This window comes from Corvus moneduloides, chromosome 30, assembly GCF_009650955.1.
Source record: "Corvus moneduloides isolate bCorMon1 chromosome 30, bCorMon1.pri, whole genome shotgun sequence".
In the NCBI taxonomy this organism is placed as follows: Eukaryota; Metazoa; Chordata; class Aves; order Passeriformes; family Corvidae; genus Corvus; species Corvus moneduloides.
This window is the reverse complement of record NC_045505.1, coordinates 1155752-1171635: the sequence shown is the minus strand read 5'-3', so window position 1 is coordinate 1171635 and position 15884 is coordinate 1155752. Positions and strand designations below refer to the sequence as shown.

The 15884-nt window shown below is 58.0% G+C and overlaps 1 protein-coding gene across 1 annotated transcript in view; it reads right to left on the bottom strand.

Moving 5' to 3' along the window:
- SLC4A8 (solute carrier family 4 member 8) overlaps nucleotides 1–15746 on the bottom strand; it is a 25342-nt gene extending 9596 nt beyond the window's left edge. Inside the window, 17 exon segments of the mRNA XM_032094074.1 lie at nucleotides 455–568; nucleotides 1192–1353; nucleotides 2400–2505; nucleotides 2596–2841; nucleotides 3670–3803; nucleotides 4068–4242; nucleotides 4633–4724; nucleotides 4869–5015; nucleotides 6508–6595; nucleotides 6931–7088; nucleotides 7179–7267; nucleotides 8079–8264; nucleotides 8706–8866; nucleotides 9555–9690; nucleotides 10065–10199; nucleotides 10948–11029; nucleotides 15587–15746. Of these exon segments, the coding sequence (XP_031949965.1) occupies nucleotides 455–568; nucleotides 1192–1353; nucleotides 2400–2505; nucleotides 2596–2841; nucleotides 3670–3803; nucleotides 4068–4242; nucleotides 4633–4724; nucleotides 4869–5015; nucleotides 6508–6595; nucleotides 6931–7088; nucleotides 7179–7267; nucleotides 8079–8264; nucleotides 8706–8866; nucleotides 9555–9690; nucleotides 10065–10199; nucleotides 10948–11029; nucleotides 15587–15631 (2256 nt within the window). The 5' untranslated portion in view covers nucleotides 15632–15746.
- Nucleotides 15747–15884: the final 138 nt, after the last annotated feature.

The window sequence follows — 15884 nt, the reverse complement described above, 5'->3', positions numbered from 1 at the left end:
CTCCAGCCCTGTGTCCAGGCATTTCCTAGCCCAGGCTTCGTGTCACCCTCTCCCGGGGGCCTCCGCTGTGCCAGAGTCCTCTCTCCCAGAGTTCCCTCTCCCAGAGTCCTCTCTCCCAGTGCTCTCTCTCCCAGTGTCCTCTCTCCCCTGGTTTTGGAGCTGTCTTCCCAAAGACAGGAAGGAATCAATGCACTTGGATGTGGCAGAGGAGACGCTCACACCACCAGCACCTCCTCCAGCCCAGCCCTGTCCTGCTGGAGATGGTTCTCCTGGTCAGTGTCTGGTTTTGGGGCTGTCTCCTGATTTCCAGGGGGGGTCGATGCCCTTGGATGTCTAAGAGGAGATGGTTTCACCACCAGCCACTTATCCTCCAAACCCAGCCCTGACCTGCCCCTGACATCACCTGGTGGCACCTGAGGTGCCAAAAGCCTTCTCCACCAACCCCTCCCGATACCTTGAACATGTGGGGGACGTGGAGCTTGGGGGACGGGATCCCGATCCCGAGGTCGATGAGCACCATGATGACGATGGTGAGGAACACAGCAAAGTCACTCACTGTGGATCGGACCTGGGGCGAGAAACCGGGGCTCAGAGGGGTGCCAGGGACACAAGATGGGAAATCTGGGGACACCCCATCAATGTTTGGGACTGGTTAATTCCTAAAATCCCACCACTCCAAGGACACCAGCAGCCAACTCCCTTGGGACGGATATTGCTGCGTGTTGGAGATCTGGGGATCTGCTGGGGGACCAGTAGAAGGAGTTTAATTAGGGGGAAAATTCAAATTTTAATTCAAACAGTAACAAACAATACTAAAAATGATGGAAAGGCACCACACGGCTGGGTAAAAGGGGAATAAGGCCACTGATGCACCACTCGTTCCCTGTTTTTTCCATGGCAACTCCTCATTTGAATGCCACTCCAGCAAATGACGCTCAGAAGGTGAAAAGAAATGAAATAACTTTGGAAGAGCTGATTTCCCACTGCCTGAGCCAACAAGCATCGCTCTGGAACAGGTCGTGAGGCGGGCGGGGAATGCTGCAACCTCTCTGCACTCATGGAAACGAGGGAGGGACATCCAAGGTCAGGACTTCCCAGCCTGGCCGAGTGCTGGCGAATCCTTCAGCGCTCCAGGGATGGCATTTTGGGAAAGGAGCGTGGAGCCTGTCACGGCCACCACCTTCCACCTACTCTGGTTGGGAAGTAACGGCTGGTTTTAAACTTCTTCAACAAACTCGACAGGGCAAAGGTGGAGAAGAAGAGGATGCAGCACCAGAAGAGGACGTTGGGCGCGTAGGGGCCGTTGCGTCCACAGGCAGGTCCTTGGAACTCCCCATGCAAAGAGCGACATTCCTGGAGAAACAGAGCATCAGGACACGGAGGAAAACTGGGATAACGGGGGGGGTTTGAGGGTCTTGGTGCAAGATCTGTGATCCTGCAGCTGCCACAGAAGTTATGAATGTAAATATATTATCAATATACCAATGTATTGTAAATATATCAGTATATTATAAATAGGTAAATATATTTAATGGGCAGCAGCGGCTGAACAAGTGACACGTGGAGCTGGAATTACACAGAGAGGAGCAGAGGTGGGATATGGTGGGACATCCTCTGCTCCACTGTGGCTGAGGAAAACACCAGGGGGAAGGAAAAGCTGGAAATTGGTGGATAAAGATGGAGCAGGGAAGGAGGGCTGGGACAACCGTGGGAGGAAAAAAGAGACAAATCCTCCCTTTGCAGTCGGGGCTCACAGGACGAGGCCAAAAGGGGCTGGAGAGCTCCCAAAGAGCTCCTGTCCCTCACCTGGGCTCTGCTTCCAGGGACAGTCCTGTGGAGCTGCTCAGACATGCAAATTTATGTGAGACCCCACAGACAGCAGGGCCTGGAGTCCTTAGGAACCAATTAAGGGAGCCAATCACGGCCTTCAGGCAGCAACTGCAGTCCTCCAAAGCTCCAAGAATCAAAGCACTGCCTTAACCTCGATCCCGGTCCCACAGCCTGGCTTGGGAACAAAGTGAGGTGGGCAAGGTGGGCTGGGCAAGGTGAGATGGGCAAGGTGAGATGGGCAAGGTGGGCTGGGCAAGGTGGGCTGGGCAAGGTGAGATGGGCAAGGTAGGCTGGACCAGGTGGGCTGGACAAGGTGAGCTGGGCAACGTGGGCTGGGTCAGGTGAGCTGGGCAACGTGGGCTGGGCAACGTGGGCTGGGCAACGTGGGCTGGGCAAGGTGGGCTCTCCTTCGCAGGACCAAGCAGGTTAAAAGTACCCATGAGATTTCAGCAGGGACTTCTCAGAGCACTTTGAAGCCCAAAGTCACCTGAAGATGGTGCCTTCGGCACCTGTGAGCGGCCCTGGCCTCCCCTGGCCTCCCAGAGGAACCGGTGGCCCAGGGCACTTACGGTTACTGTGAGGTTTCCCCAGGTGATTCCTGACACGTTGATCCCGTTGCTCCGCCAGAAGCGCAGGGTTTCGTTGCTGGGATGAGCCGGGGGCTCACACTTACAGCTGGAGGAGGGAAGGCGGGACAGGGCTGAGGGAACAGCGCCGGGACAGCCCCTGAGGCACCTGCAGAGGGCTGAGGAGGAGAACACCCACTAATAGATGGTGAGGAGGTCGAGCTTGCTATGCATGTGCACGGGGAAGGTCTCCCGCAGGTGGCTCAGCTTCTCCAAGGCCTCGTAGATGAAGATGATGCAGATGAGGGAGGCGAAGGCCTCCTCGGTGAAGCGGGTGATGTAGCACACCAGGCAGCTGGCGTCCGTGGCCACCAGCACCACGCAGAAGAACGCAGTCCAGAGCCCGATGCAGGTCCGCAGGGACAGATAGGAGAGCGTGTATTCCCTGGAAAAGCACAAAACTCCTGGGGAAAGGCCAGCACAGGCCTCGGAGCCAAGCTGTTCTCCAGGGAAAATCAGGAGCAATTTGGGAGCGTGTGGCGGCTGCAGGTGGTAACTGAGGTTTCCACATCCTTGAGGTTGCAGGGTGTGGGTGGAGAAGCCAAGTGTTTAATTAGCATTAATTAAGGTTGTCATAATGCCTTGAAGGCTGACTGAGGTTGTGGAAGGTTCTCCCACATCCCCCAGAGTCCCAACACCAAAACCAGCTGGGTCAGTCACCCACCGGCAACTTGGGGCTTAATGAGAAGTTTAATTGCGGTGTCACACCAACGTCACCAAGATGGAAGGACAGTCATGGAAAAGAGCCGTTTCCCAGGAGAAGCTTCTACTTGTTCAAAAAATTCCCCAAAACTCAAACTATTCCAATTGAAAACTACTTGGATATTTGGGCGAAATCTATTTCCTCCTCCAGCAAAAATCAGGTTTAAAAGTTTTGTACTCAGTAGAAAACAAACCCTCCCTCATTTCCAAACCAGAGTGATTTGTCTCACCTTCCCTGGGCATCCATCCAGAGCCTCTGGTTCCTCCTCCTCCCACTGCTTCATTTTAACCCTAAAACCCAAAATGACCCCAAGCCAAAACCCCAAACGACCCCCAAGCCCGAGGGCTCTCACCCTTCCTGTGCTACAGCAGCAGCATGAGACCTTTGTGACCCAGCAAACAACTTAAATCTGACAACTGCCACCGAGAAAATGAGAAGAAAAACATCTTCTCCCCACCCCAAAAAAGAAAAACATCTTTTCCCCAAAAAAATAGAAGACAAACTTCTCACTTGCAGAATTTGTAGAGAATCTTCTCAAAGACCAGGACGGGCCCTGTGCTGCCGAGGATGGTGAGGGGTTGGCCAGCAAAGAGGGAATAAACCACGCCCGTCATGGATGCTCCCAGCAGGGACTCCATGGCACTCTGGCAGGGAAGAGAGGGAGCAGGGAGTAAAGAAATCATTAGGGATAAAAAAACCCCAAAAAAACCCAAAGGAAATTCACAGCAGCAAAGAGATTTCAAAGATGATGGAGTGGGTTGGGTTGGAAGGGACCAGCGGGTTGGGCTGGCAGGGAATGGTTTGGGTTCCAAACACCCGCCATGGGCAGGGACACTCCCCAGCAGCCCAGGGGGGTCCGTTTGGGGCGTTTCCCCCTCCCGGGGCTCCTGGCAGAGGGAGGAGCTCACGATGTGGCCATGGGTCGCCTCCCCCAGCAGTCCCCCGAAGGTGATGACGGGGGACATGCAGGCACAGTAGAGGAACAGGAAGGACGCCAGGCACTGCAGGCTCAGACCGTCCCGGAAGTCACTCCAGAACCACGGGGCCTTGCGCTTCACATCCAGGACCAGCCCTCCAAAGAGCCTGGAGGGAGGAAAAACCAGGCTGGGAGAGCACGTTTGGTGTCCTTTGTGCAGAAACCTGCAGGGGTTTCCAGACCTGCCGCCGCCCCAAAGCCAGAAAACCTGAGGGTGCCGATGCTGGGGCTGGGCCCCCCTGCCCAGGTGTCCCCCCTGCCCAAATCTGCCACCTGCCCAGGTGTCCCCCCTGCCCCGATCCCCACCTTCCCAGACCTCCTCACTTCCCAAATCTCCCTCCTGCCCAGGTGTCCCCCTGCCCAGCCCAGGGGACCAAGGTGGCAACGTGGAGCCGCTTCACTGAACCAGGTGACGCCAAAAGCTGCTGGAAGGGGAGGTGCCTGCTCAGATTTTGGAGGCAAAACAGAAGGCGGCCTCAAACCAGGAGAGCTCCCACCTCCCAGTCCGCTCCAGTTCAGGACCGCTGTGTTTCTCCGGCTTGCTGTGGGAAGAACTCTCATCCAGAGCTCCCGGCATCTTCCTCTTTTCCTGTGAACACGGAATTCAGCTCAAAACAGGTCTTCTCTGGTATATTATCAACCACCGGCTTGTTTTGCTCCTGGCCTGGGTGTGGAATTCCAAGTTTAGCAGAATTTGGGTTGTTGTGCTGCCTGTCCCCCTTGCAGCACTCACCTGGGAGGGGACATTTTTGGGGGGCTCGATTCGGATGGATGGGTCCCACTCTCCCGGTGGCAACACCGTGACCTGATCCAGGAACTCGTCGATGCCGGCCACGAGGTCAGCCCGGTCCTTGGCTTTGTAGGCAACATCGTGGAAAACCTGCCCAGAGGAGACCTCCAGGTGGTGAGAGCAGGGCCCAGCCCGGGCGAGAGCACAGCCCAGAGTGGGTGAGGGCACAGCCCAGCCTGGGTGAGAGCACAGCCCAGAGTGGGTGAGAGCACAGCCCAGCCCGGGTGAGAGCACAGCCCAGACTGGGTGAGAGCAGAGCCCAGCCTGGGTGAGAGCAGAGCCCAGCCTGGGTGAGAGCACAGCCCAGAGTGGGTGAGGGCACAGCCCAGAGTGGGTGAGAGCACAGCCCAGACTGGGTGAGAGCACAGCCCAGAGTGGGTGAGGGCACAGCCCAGACTGGGTGAGAGCAGAGCCCAGCCTGGGTGAGAGCAGAGCCCAGCCTGGGTGAGAGCACAGCCCAGCCTGGGTGAGAGCAGAGCCCAGCCTGGGTGAGAGCACAGCCCAGACTGGGTGAGAGCACAGCCCAGAGTGGGTGAGGGCACAGCCCAGACTGGGTGAGAGCAGAGCCCAGCCTGGGTGAGAGCAGAGCCCAGCCTGGGTGAGAGCAGAGCCCAGCCTGGGTGAGAGCACAGCCCAGACTGGGTGAGAGCAGAGCCCAGCCTGGGTGAGAGCACAGCCCAGACTGGGTGAGAGCACAGCCCAGAGTGGGTGAGAGCAGAGCCCAGCCTGGGTGAGGGCACAGCCCAGAGTGGGTGAGAGCACAGCCCAGAGTGGGTGAGGGCACAGCCCAGAGTGGGTGAGAGCACAGCCCAGAGTGGGTGAGGGCACAGCCCAGAGTGGGTGAGAGCAGAGCCCAGCCTGGGTGAGGGCACAGCCCAGCCTGGGTGAGAGCACAGCCCAGAGTGGGTGAGGGCACAGCCCAGAGTGGGTGAGGGCACAGCCCAGAGTGGGTGAGAGCAGAGCCCAGCCCGGGTGAGAGCAGAGCCCAGCCCGGGTGAGGGCACAGCCCAGCCTGGGTGAGAGCAGAGCCCACCCTGGGTGCCCTCACCAGGGCAGCTCCCCTCTGGCTACAGCAGGATCGTCTTCCCCAAATCTCCTGGCAGCCGGAAATATTCCCCCAACAGGAAAAATCTGGGCTTTTTGGTGCTTGTAGTCATCTCCTCCATGAGGCCACCATCTCTCATGGCCTTGAGGAGAAGTTCTACCACCCTGGCAGTGCCACCACTGGGATGGTGCCAGCCCTGGATGTGGGAAGGATGAGGTGCAGGATGAACCCCGGGTGGGATTTCAGCCCTGCCCCTCGTGGCCACACTGGAGGCTTTGGCTTAGAGGGGAGGAGTTCTTCTGGCCCGGGCAATGCCACCACTGGGGACAATGTCCTGGGTACCCCGTAGGGAAGGGTGGGGTGTAGGATGCACCCAGAGGGGGTTTCAGTCCCCAGGATTTGGGTTGATGTAAATCTGCCTGGTTTGGGGTGCAAATGAAGGGCTGGGACAGCAAATCCTCTTCCTCACTGCTCCAGGGACAGGGAATGGTGAAGAACCCCAAAAGTGACCCCAAGATCCCTCTTATCTCGTCACACCTCGTCTGTCATGGTGGTGGCCATGGACCTGCCGATCTCGTGGTACTGATGGGCTTTTCCTCCTGGCCCCAGCAGAACAAACAGGAACCTGGGCAAGGAAAACCAAACTGAGAGAGGGAAACGCGGCTTCACTCCAAGAGCACCCAGGGAAATCCCTGGGACCACAAGGGTGAACATGTTGGTTCCCCGCCTCCTCTGTGGGCTGAATTGTTCACCAAAACCAATCACAAATCTCATTTTGGGGCCAGTTTCACTAAAATTGGTCTGTACGTTTCAAAGATCCAGCAGGGAAGGGAGGAAGGTGAGGAGCGGCATGGGAGAAACGTGCAGCTCCCGCTTGTTCCCTTGGGCCCTGAATCGTGGGGCAATTTGAGGCGGGTTTGGGGTTTTTTCAAATAAAAACTTTGTGCTTGTCCTTCAGACCTTGTTGGGATGGGAACTTCCGTCATTCCCGACAGGAGCACAGCGGGGGTCAGGCGGACAAAGGCCACGAGGGGCTGCTGGAGGAAATCCAGCTCTCCCACCAGCACGTTGGACGCTTCGGCTCCGCTGGGAATTTTCTTCATGAAGTGCAGCTCCGCCTGGGCAGGACCAGCGATTCTCAGGGAATTCCCCAAAAACGAAGCCCTCAGGGCCCCCCTGGAGGTGTGGGAGAGGGGCACGGGTCTCACCTTGCTCAGGTCCATGGCGCTGGTCTCAGGGGTCACCCCGTTCTTAGCTTCTGCGGTGGTGGGAGAAGGGTGAGGGGTGAGGGTTTGGGCTGGGAGGGAAGAGAAAGACACTGAGAAAGGGAGGAAAGGAGGAGCTGGGGTGTTTCTCTTTTGCCAGAACAAGTCTAACGGGGACGAAGTCACCCAGAAACCCTGCCTGGTGCCAAAGCCTGGAGAAACCCTCAGCTGGTGTCAGATCCTGGGAGAAACCTTCACCTCATGCTAAAGACAGGCAGAAGACCTCACCTGGTGCTAAAGCCCTGGGAGAAAACTTCACCCGATGCAAATTCCTGGAGAAAACTTTACCTGGCGCCAAATCTGACAGAAACCTTCACCTGGTGACAATCGCCTCCAGAAACCCTCACCTGGTGCTAAAATCTGTCAGGAACCCTCACCTGGTGCCAAATCCCAGGAGAAACCTTCACCTCGTGGTAAAACATGGCAGAAACCTCACCTGGTCCCAAACCCTGCAGGACCTCACCTGGCCCCCAACCCCGCAGGACCTCACCTGGCCCCCAACCCCACAGGACCTCACCTGGTCCCAAACCCTGCAGGACCTCACCTGGTCCCAAACCCTGGCAGGACCTCACCTGGTCCCAAACCCTGCAGGACCTCACCTGGCCCCCAACCCTGCAGGACCTCACCTGGCCCCCAACCCCGCAGGACCTCACCTGGTCCCAAACCCTGCAGGACCTCACCTGGTCCCAAACCCTGGCAGGACCTCACCTGGTCCCAAACCCTGCAGGACCTCACCTGGCCCCAAATCCTGCAGGACCTCACCTGGCCCCCAACCCTGCAGGACCTCACCTGGCCCCAAACCCTGCAGGACCTCACCTGGCTCCGAACCCTGCAGGACCTCACCTGGCTTCTCGAGCAGGTGCAGGTCCTGTTTCTTGCTGACGTCGGCGAAGGAGCGCACGATGGGCAGGAGGTTGTTCCTTTTCCTCTCGTTCTGGTGGTGGTGCTTCTTCAGCAGCACCTCCCGAACCTTGGCCCGCGTGCGCTCGTCGAACTCCGGGGACGGCTCCTGCTGGGCCAGGATCAGGTCTGGGTGGGACAGGGACATGAGGTCAGAGCACGAACGGGCCCTGCCAGAGCCACTCTGCCTTTAAAGCCCTGAACTCCAGGGTGTGGAGGGCAAATGAAATCAGTGTAATGGGGGGAAATGGCTTGGAATGAATCATTATTGAACGAAGGTCAGCTCTCAGGGAGAGCCGAAGAGCCAGGCCCGGAAACACTCAAAAATGTGCAGAACATTCCCCTTTTACCTCAGAACATTCCCCTTTTACTGCAGAACATTCCCTTTTTACTGCAGAATGTTCTCTTTCTGCTGCAGAACTTTCTCCAGTCTCTCTCTAACCCCAAAAATCGCTTTCCAATGGACCCCACGCTGCCAGCAAGAGCTGCACACCCAAACCCCACTCGAATCCCAGAAACCCCATGGGAACAGCTGGAAACGCCCATCCCTGGGCAGGATTTCCCCCGTACCCGCGATGTCCTCGATGCTGGTGGCGCGCACGTCCAGCAGCACCGTCCCGTTGATGATGCAGCTGCGCAGCTCGAAGAGGCTGTGCAGGGACAGCGTGGCCACGTAGGGTTTGCTCCAGCGCTCGCCCCCATCCTCCACGTCCTCCTCGAACTTCAGCCACCTGCGGATTTGGGGTGGGATCAGCCGGAGAAAAATGGCTCCAGCCCCTCGGATAAAACCAAGGGGCGGCAGGAGGAAGTTCCTGCAGCTGGGAAGGTTCCACATCCCAGAGAACAGGGACTCCTCTGGCGCCACAGCCGGCAGCAGGGGTCATGCAATCATGGAACAGCCTCAGCTGGAAGGGACCCACAAGGATCACAGAGTGCAACTCCTGGCCCTGTGCAGGACACCCCAACAATCCCACTGAGGGCGTTGTCCCTGACCTCTGGAATCATGGAATATCCAGAGATGAAAGGGACCTACGAGGATCACGGAATCATGGAAACTCTGGAATTGGAAGGGACACACAAGGACCATCAAGTCCAACTTCTGGCCCAGGATAACCCCCAAAATCCCAACTAATCCCCAAATCCCAATGTCCAAGCATTCCCTGACCTCTAGAACCATGGAACCTGAGTGGGAAGGGACCCACAAGGATCATCGAGTCCAATCCCTGGCCCTGCCCAGACACCCCAAAATCCCACCCTGCTCCAGAGAGCTTTGTCCAAACGCCCCTGGAGCTCCGGCAGCCTTGGGGCTGTGACCATTCCCTGGGGAGCTGTTCCAGTGGGGGAAGAACCTTTTCCCAGTATCCAACCTACCCTACTCCTGACACCGCTTCCTGCCCTTCCCAGATCCCAGGGATTTACCTGGCCGTCTCCTTCCACTCGGCATCTTCTCCCTCCTTCACGCAGATCTCATCCAGCTCCGTGAACAAGTCATGGGGGACGTGCTGCTCGTCCTCCTCCGTGCCCAGGATGAACTGGACCCGCTGGGATGGGGTGTCTGGGGACAGGAGGAGATTCCCCATCCCATTACTGAGCCGGGATCCATCCCGCCACGCCCACATTCCGGTGGCATCACACTGGGACCAGTGCAGCCATAAATGCAGGGCTGGCCCCTGTCCCACAGCTCTCTGTGGGCTCTCACAGAGCCTCCGGCCCCCCCTCCATGAGGATGAGCTGCTTTCCTTCCCCACACCTCCGGTTTCAAACCACGATCCCTAAATCCAGTATGGATTTAACTCCAAAACTGGAGAAAACTTTGGGAAAAGGGGAGTCTTGCTAAAAAAACCAGTTTTCTTTGGTAAAACAGCCACGCCAAGCATCCACAGGGACCGGGCTGGGAAGGCCAGTGGTGGCCACCCCGGCAGGACTCACAGTGGTATCCCTGCTCCGTGGGGACCGCGTCCTTCTCCCGCTCCCGTTTCCGGTGTTTCTGGCTGTGGGCGCGGTGGTGCCGGTGGCTCTGGCGCACCAGCGGCATCCGCACACCCACGTACAGGGTCCGGTGGCCTGGGAAAACAGGGAGGTCGGGAATGAGCGGTGGCTCAGTCGCTGCAGCCGTCCCAGGAGGTAACCATGGAATCGTGGAAGCTCCTCAGTGGGAAGGGACCCACAAGGGTCATCGAGGCCCTGCACAGGACACCCCAAAAATCCCACACCACCTTCCTTTAATGTCAATTCCAGTGGATCCCTGACTTTCCCAGACTTGTCCTTTTTTTTCCAAGCCTGTTTTACTCAAGCTTCACACCAAGGGACAGTTTGGGATCACCTAAATGTGCCCTGAAAGCACCAAAACCCTTCTCAAATTCCAGCTTGGGCTGGACAACACCACCAACACCACCACCACCCCTTGGATTTGCTCATTAAGGGGGAGATAATGCAGTAATTATAGTTTTGAAATCTTTTTATGGCACAAGGTGACAAGGAAAGATCAAAGGAGTCCCGTGATGATGAACTCCAGGAGGAAAACAGGGAATCTGCACCACACCAAACGATTCTCCTGCCCTGCCCAAGCCAGGAGCAGCTGCTGTGGGAAAAGCAGATGGGAATTACCCAACCCCATGGCCACGACTCACACCGGGGCCTCCACGAGGGCTTTAAAAGCCACCACATTAAAAACATAGATCAATAATTTGTTGTTTAATCAAGAACCACGACAGGTTTGGCTGCTCCTGATGTGATACCGAGCAAGGGACATTGCAGGGACTTTTTGCCAGGGTCTGGTGGCCCCTCCAGCAGGATCCCAGCAGGATCTCACCTTCCAGCTCCTCCTTCTCATAGTGGATGTTGACCACATTGCTCGTCCTGCCCTGGTCAATCACGGCCTCCTCGTCGTGTCTCTAACGAGGAGAAGAAGGGAAACTTTGGCCATGGGCGTGCAGAGCTCCCTCCACCCTCCCTGTCCATCCACCATTCCCTGAGGAACGCGGCTTCTCCTCCAGGCACCGCCCAAAAAACGAGCACTTGTGGGAGGTTCTTTTCCCATTCCCAAATAAACCCATCCATGTTTACGCGCTGGGAGTCCGGAAGGGTTACTACAGGGGGAGAGGGATTTCAGACCCAAATTCGGGCATTTCAGACCTAAAAATACCCAACCGCCTGCTTTGGTTTTGTGGTTCCTTTCTTGAAAAAGAAAAGCTACACCAGGATTTCCAAGCTGGGGGAAAAGAGCCACTTTTGGTCTCAGGGTGGTTCCTGCAGGACTCCCTGGGTGGCTCTTGGCCACAGGACATGGCCACCAATGACCTCCAGAAGCCCTCAAGGTCCTGCAGAGGTGACTCTTCAGCCCAGCAAGGCTCGGGCTCCCCTCAGTGCGAGTTTTCCATGGAAAACAGCATTTTCCATCTTTTAATTGAGATTTCTGAGCCACCTGGGCTCGTGGGAAGTATCCCTGTCCATGGCAGAGGGCTGGAGCGGGAAGGTCCGATGGTTTCCCAACCCAAACCATCCCATGATTCTTTTATGCCTCAAATACTAAAGGAAAGATGCCACCACTGCTCACCTTGCCCTTCCTTGTGCCCCTGGACAATCCAAGAAAACCAAAATCCCATCATCCGTGCAAAGAAAAACCCCTGCAACACCCAGCCACCCCTGTTTTCTACCAGCTTCCCAACCATTCCTCATCTGAGGGCTCAGAGGGAAGGTTTGGGATGATTGAGTGGATGAGGTTCATCCTCGCGTCGATGCCATCGCGGCGACCGAAAATGATTCAAACAACAAAAATCACACCCAGATTTCGATTCCTGAAACCGAAGGTGGGAAAGGAGCAAAATCCTGAGGGAACTGGGGGAGCTGGTGGGGCCGCTGGATGGAATTCCAGGAGCAGGAGCTCCCCTGTGCCCCGGGAGCCAGTTCAGAGCAACCACAGCTGGGATTTGTAAGGAAACTTTCCAACGCTGCCCTTGTATTGATCACGATGCCCCAACGCGAGGTTATTGGAAAATGGAGACTAAAGAATGGATTATGATTTCCACTGGGAAAACTAACAGGGAGTCTGCTCTTAATCCCCCAAATTCCTGCTTTAAGCAACCGGTGGAAAACCTTCAGGTCCCAGTCACGGGGGAGTTTGATGAGGAAGAGGAACAAACATTCCTGTCGGGAATGACCAGCTGGTCCCTGAGGACCGATTCCAGAGTTGACTGTTGCTCCCTCCCCGCCCGCTCCCGGACTTGCCCACGTTGCCCAGGAGCCAGATTTTCCTGAGCCAGTGGCTTTTCCGTCCTCGCTCCGGTGACATCCATCACCACCCTCCTGCCCTTCCTGGCACCCTGCTTCCTCCGGAGCTGCCAGAAGGGACTAAACTCCAACCTCGGAAAAGGCACGGGGTGAAAGGGCTCAATGAATCGCAATGAAAAAGGGGAATTTAGGTAAAATGGTGAATTTGAGCCACACCCACGGCAGTGGGAATAAAGGGAGGGATTTGGGAGTGGCACATTCAAACCTCCCGTGGCTGACACAGGCAGTCTCCTTCTCTCCCGAAAAACATTTTGCCAACCCTCCCCTCCCGCACTCCAGGGAAACTCCAGCAGGATTTGGGGGAGTTTTCCCTCTGTCGGGGAGATGTGCAGCCCCTGGCAGAGCCCCGGCCGTGCTCGCTGGGATTCTCCCAGAAAGGGTCACTTTGTCACTGCCGTGACCTCGTGGGTCCCTTCCCACTCAGGACATTCCATTCCCGTCCATCCTCACGTCAGTCCCAGGTTTTGGGTGAGCCTCCAGATGGATCAGGGGGTTGGATTCCCCCAGGAGAAGGTGGCACCTGGTGCCCCTCAGCTCCAGAGATAAAAAGGGATGGAATCGGAATCCGTGGTGCCAAGCCGGGGATTATTTACAGCCACGCTCCCCAAAACTCTGCCCACTTGGAGAACACAGCAGACAGGAAGAACCCAGCTCTGTTTTATGGAAAACTCTGCGGAATGGGGTGTAAACGCCACATCCTGCCAGGGGAAGGACAATCAGCCTCTGGGTGAATTTTAAACCCAAATTCCCGAAGAACAAGTGAGGTACAAATTGTCAGGAAAAGAGACATCATGGGCAGGGCTGATTTCCATCCAAACTTCCTGCAGAAAGTCAGGGAATTCCAGGAAGGTCTCTCTTTGGCACGAGCCCCATCCCCTGGGGGATCCTCGTCAGCCGGAGCCAGTCCTGCCACAGGACGGAGAGTCCGGACAAGCCCCATTTTTCCTCTCCTCGCTCTCCAGCTCTGCCTGGCTTCCTGAGCTGAGCTAATCCGGCATCTCCATCCTCCAGACTCGTTTGCTTTAATGAGCTTCCTCCCCGGCGCCGCCGGACTCAAAGGTCACCTGCCCGGAAAGGTGACCCGGGTGTAAAATGACCCGGCCGGGGAAGGCGACACCGAGGGCTGAGCAGGGAAAATCCCGCCGGGATCCAAGCTCAGAGCCCCACTGCTGGGTTATTAATCAGGATTGGAGCTCCAGGAGCTTTAGGACGGGCAGGTGGGCACCTGTGGGTCCATGGGTGCTCCAACATCCCATCACCCTTCCCTGGATGCAGCAGCGTCCCCAAAACCACACAGAGGTACCACCAAAGGAAACTCCAAAGCCCCCGAGCCTCAGTCAGGCCACTCTGATGGCCCAGGAGGGGTTGTTCCCCAGAGGAAATTCGGGAGGACTTCAGGACTTTATGGACGTGGGCCCGTGGGTTGGGGATGGGATGGAGCGGGAAGGAGGGATGGCTCCAAACCACGAGTTATCCCAGGATACCAGGGTGGGTACCAGCCTTCCCTCTCCATCCTCCTCACTGCCAACCGCCTGGGAACCACCAGACCAGCCAAACTGGGCTGGAAAGGGGATGCCGAGCTTGGCATCGCTCACTCTGGAGTTTCAGAGTAGCCAGAGTTGTTTCAATTTTCTGTTTTCTAAGAAAAAACTCAATTTGGCCACCTGGAAGTTGTTTTTTGGGGAGACAGAAAGGAATTGTTGCTACTAGGAGTGAAATCAGGAGTGGCTGGAGCAAAGCAGGAAAGCCCATTTCAATCCCCCTCTACGTAACGAGCTCAGTGCATCCCGTCCCCCTCTCCAAATCCATATTTTGTTGGGATTCTGTGTCCCCCAGAGGGATTTTTGGGGGTTCTGCCTCAGTTTCCCTGACTCCCTGCAACTCCTCAGGTTAGGAAAGAAAAACTCCTGCTCTGAGGAGATTTGGGGTAATTGAGGATGAAGAAAAGCTCCAAGCAGAGGCTCAGGACCAGCTTTGAGCCCTCTTGGTCCCCAGCCCAGGACACACCAGGAGCGGCCACCAGCAGCGTGGGGAGGATTGATGTCACTCTTCTCACCCGAGGTGTAATTAATAATTAATTAATAACTGACCCACCGTTCTTACGGGATGAGGGCAACAGGGGGTACCTGGGGGCTGCTGAGGTGGCAGAGCAGGGACACCCCCCTCACCCCCTCCATCCCCATCCCTGGGGTCCCTCGTACCGCGTCACCCCCAGGGACCCTCCGGCTCCTGGGCCAGGAGCTGAGCTGGGATCGGGACTGGACACAGCTGGAAATGGGGGAGGGGACAGGTCTCGGGACCCCCAAAATGGGGCTGGGGAGGGCCACGCTGGTCTCAGCCGAGCATCACCAGGACACGACGCTCACCGGTGCTGAGGGGACAGAAACTCCTTTCCTGCTATAATTTCCGGGCAGATTAATTTATTCCCAACCTCTCATTAATTCGCCGCCTGTCGTGGTCACCCAGAGCGGCTCCTCCGGCCGGTCCCGTGGGTGCGGGAGGGGGCAAGGGACAAGGAGACGCCAAAAGGGGGGGGGGAACAACCCAGCGGCCCCCTGCCCCCCCCCCCCCGGCACCGGGCACGGACTGGGGGCACAACACCGGAGCCCCCCGGACCTCGGGGCTGCGGCTGGGTGACACCGACTGGGTGACACCGACTGGGTGACACCGACTGGGTGGCGTGGAGCTCGGCGGGGACAGTGGCCTTTGTCCCCTCTCCAAAGGGCCGATGGCGGGGGGAGCAGGAGGGAGGGGAGGCACATCCAGATGCGGAGAAGGAGCCGGGCGGGGGCCCAGTGGGGACCCCCCCAACAGACAGCACGCAGGTGCCCTTCCCCCCTCTTCCCCTCCCTCCTGCGCCCACCTTGAGCCCCTCTCGCCCCCTCTCTGCACCCCCCGCCTTGCCCCCCCTTCCAGAGGCCGGACTCCCCCTTCCATACCCCCGGCACCCCAATTCACGGACCCCTCTCCCCTCCCCCCTCGCCGATGCCCTTCACCCCCCTCCGCACGCCCCTTGGGGCCCCCCCTTGCAGATTCCTCCCCTCCCCGCCCCCCCCCGCTCCCCTTCACCCGCCCCGGTCGGAAATGCCGCAGTGAAGCAGCCACGGAGCATCCTCCGGCCGCACCGGGGGGACCGGGCATCCCCCGCCGCCGCCCCCCACCTGGTAACTGAGGATCCCATCGGGCTCGTTGCTGCCGGCGGGCATGGCTGGGCCGGGGCCCGGGCACCCCCCCGGGGTGGGGGCCAGGGGGGGCCGCCGCCGGCTGCAGCCCCGGTGCCGCTCACACCGGCTCCAGCATCGCCCGGCGCCGGGGCCAAACCCCGCCCAGGGCCGGCGGGAGGAGGAGGAGGAGGAGGAGGGCGGGGGGAGGAGGCAGGGCCGGCGGGTGGGGGGCGATGCCCGGCGGGTTTCCTGCGGGTTTCGCTTCGGCAGCGCCCCCGGCCCCGATTCCCTCCAG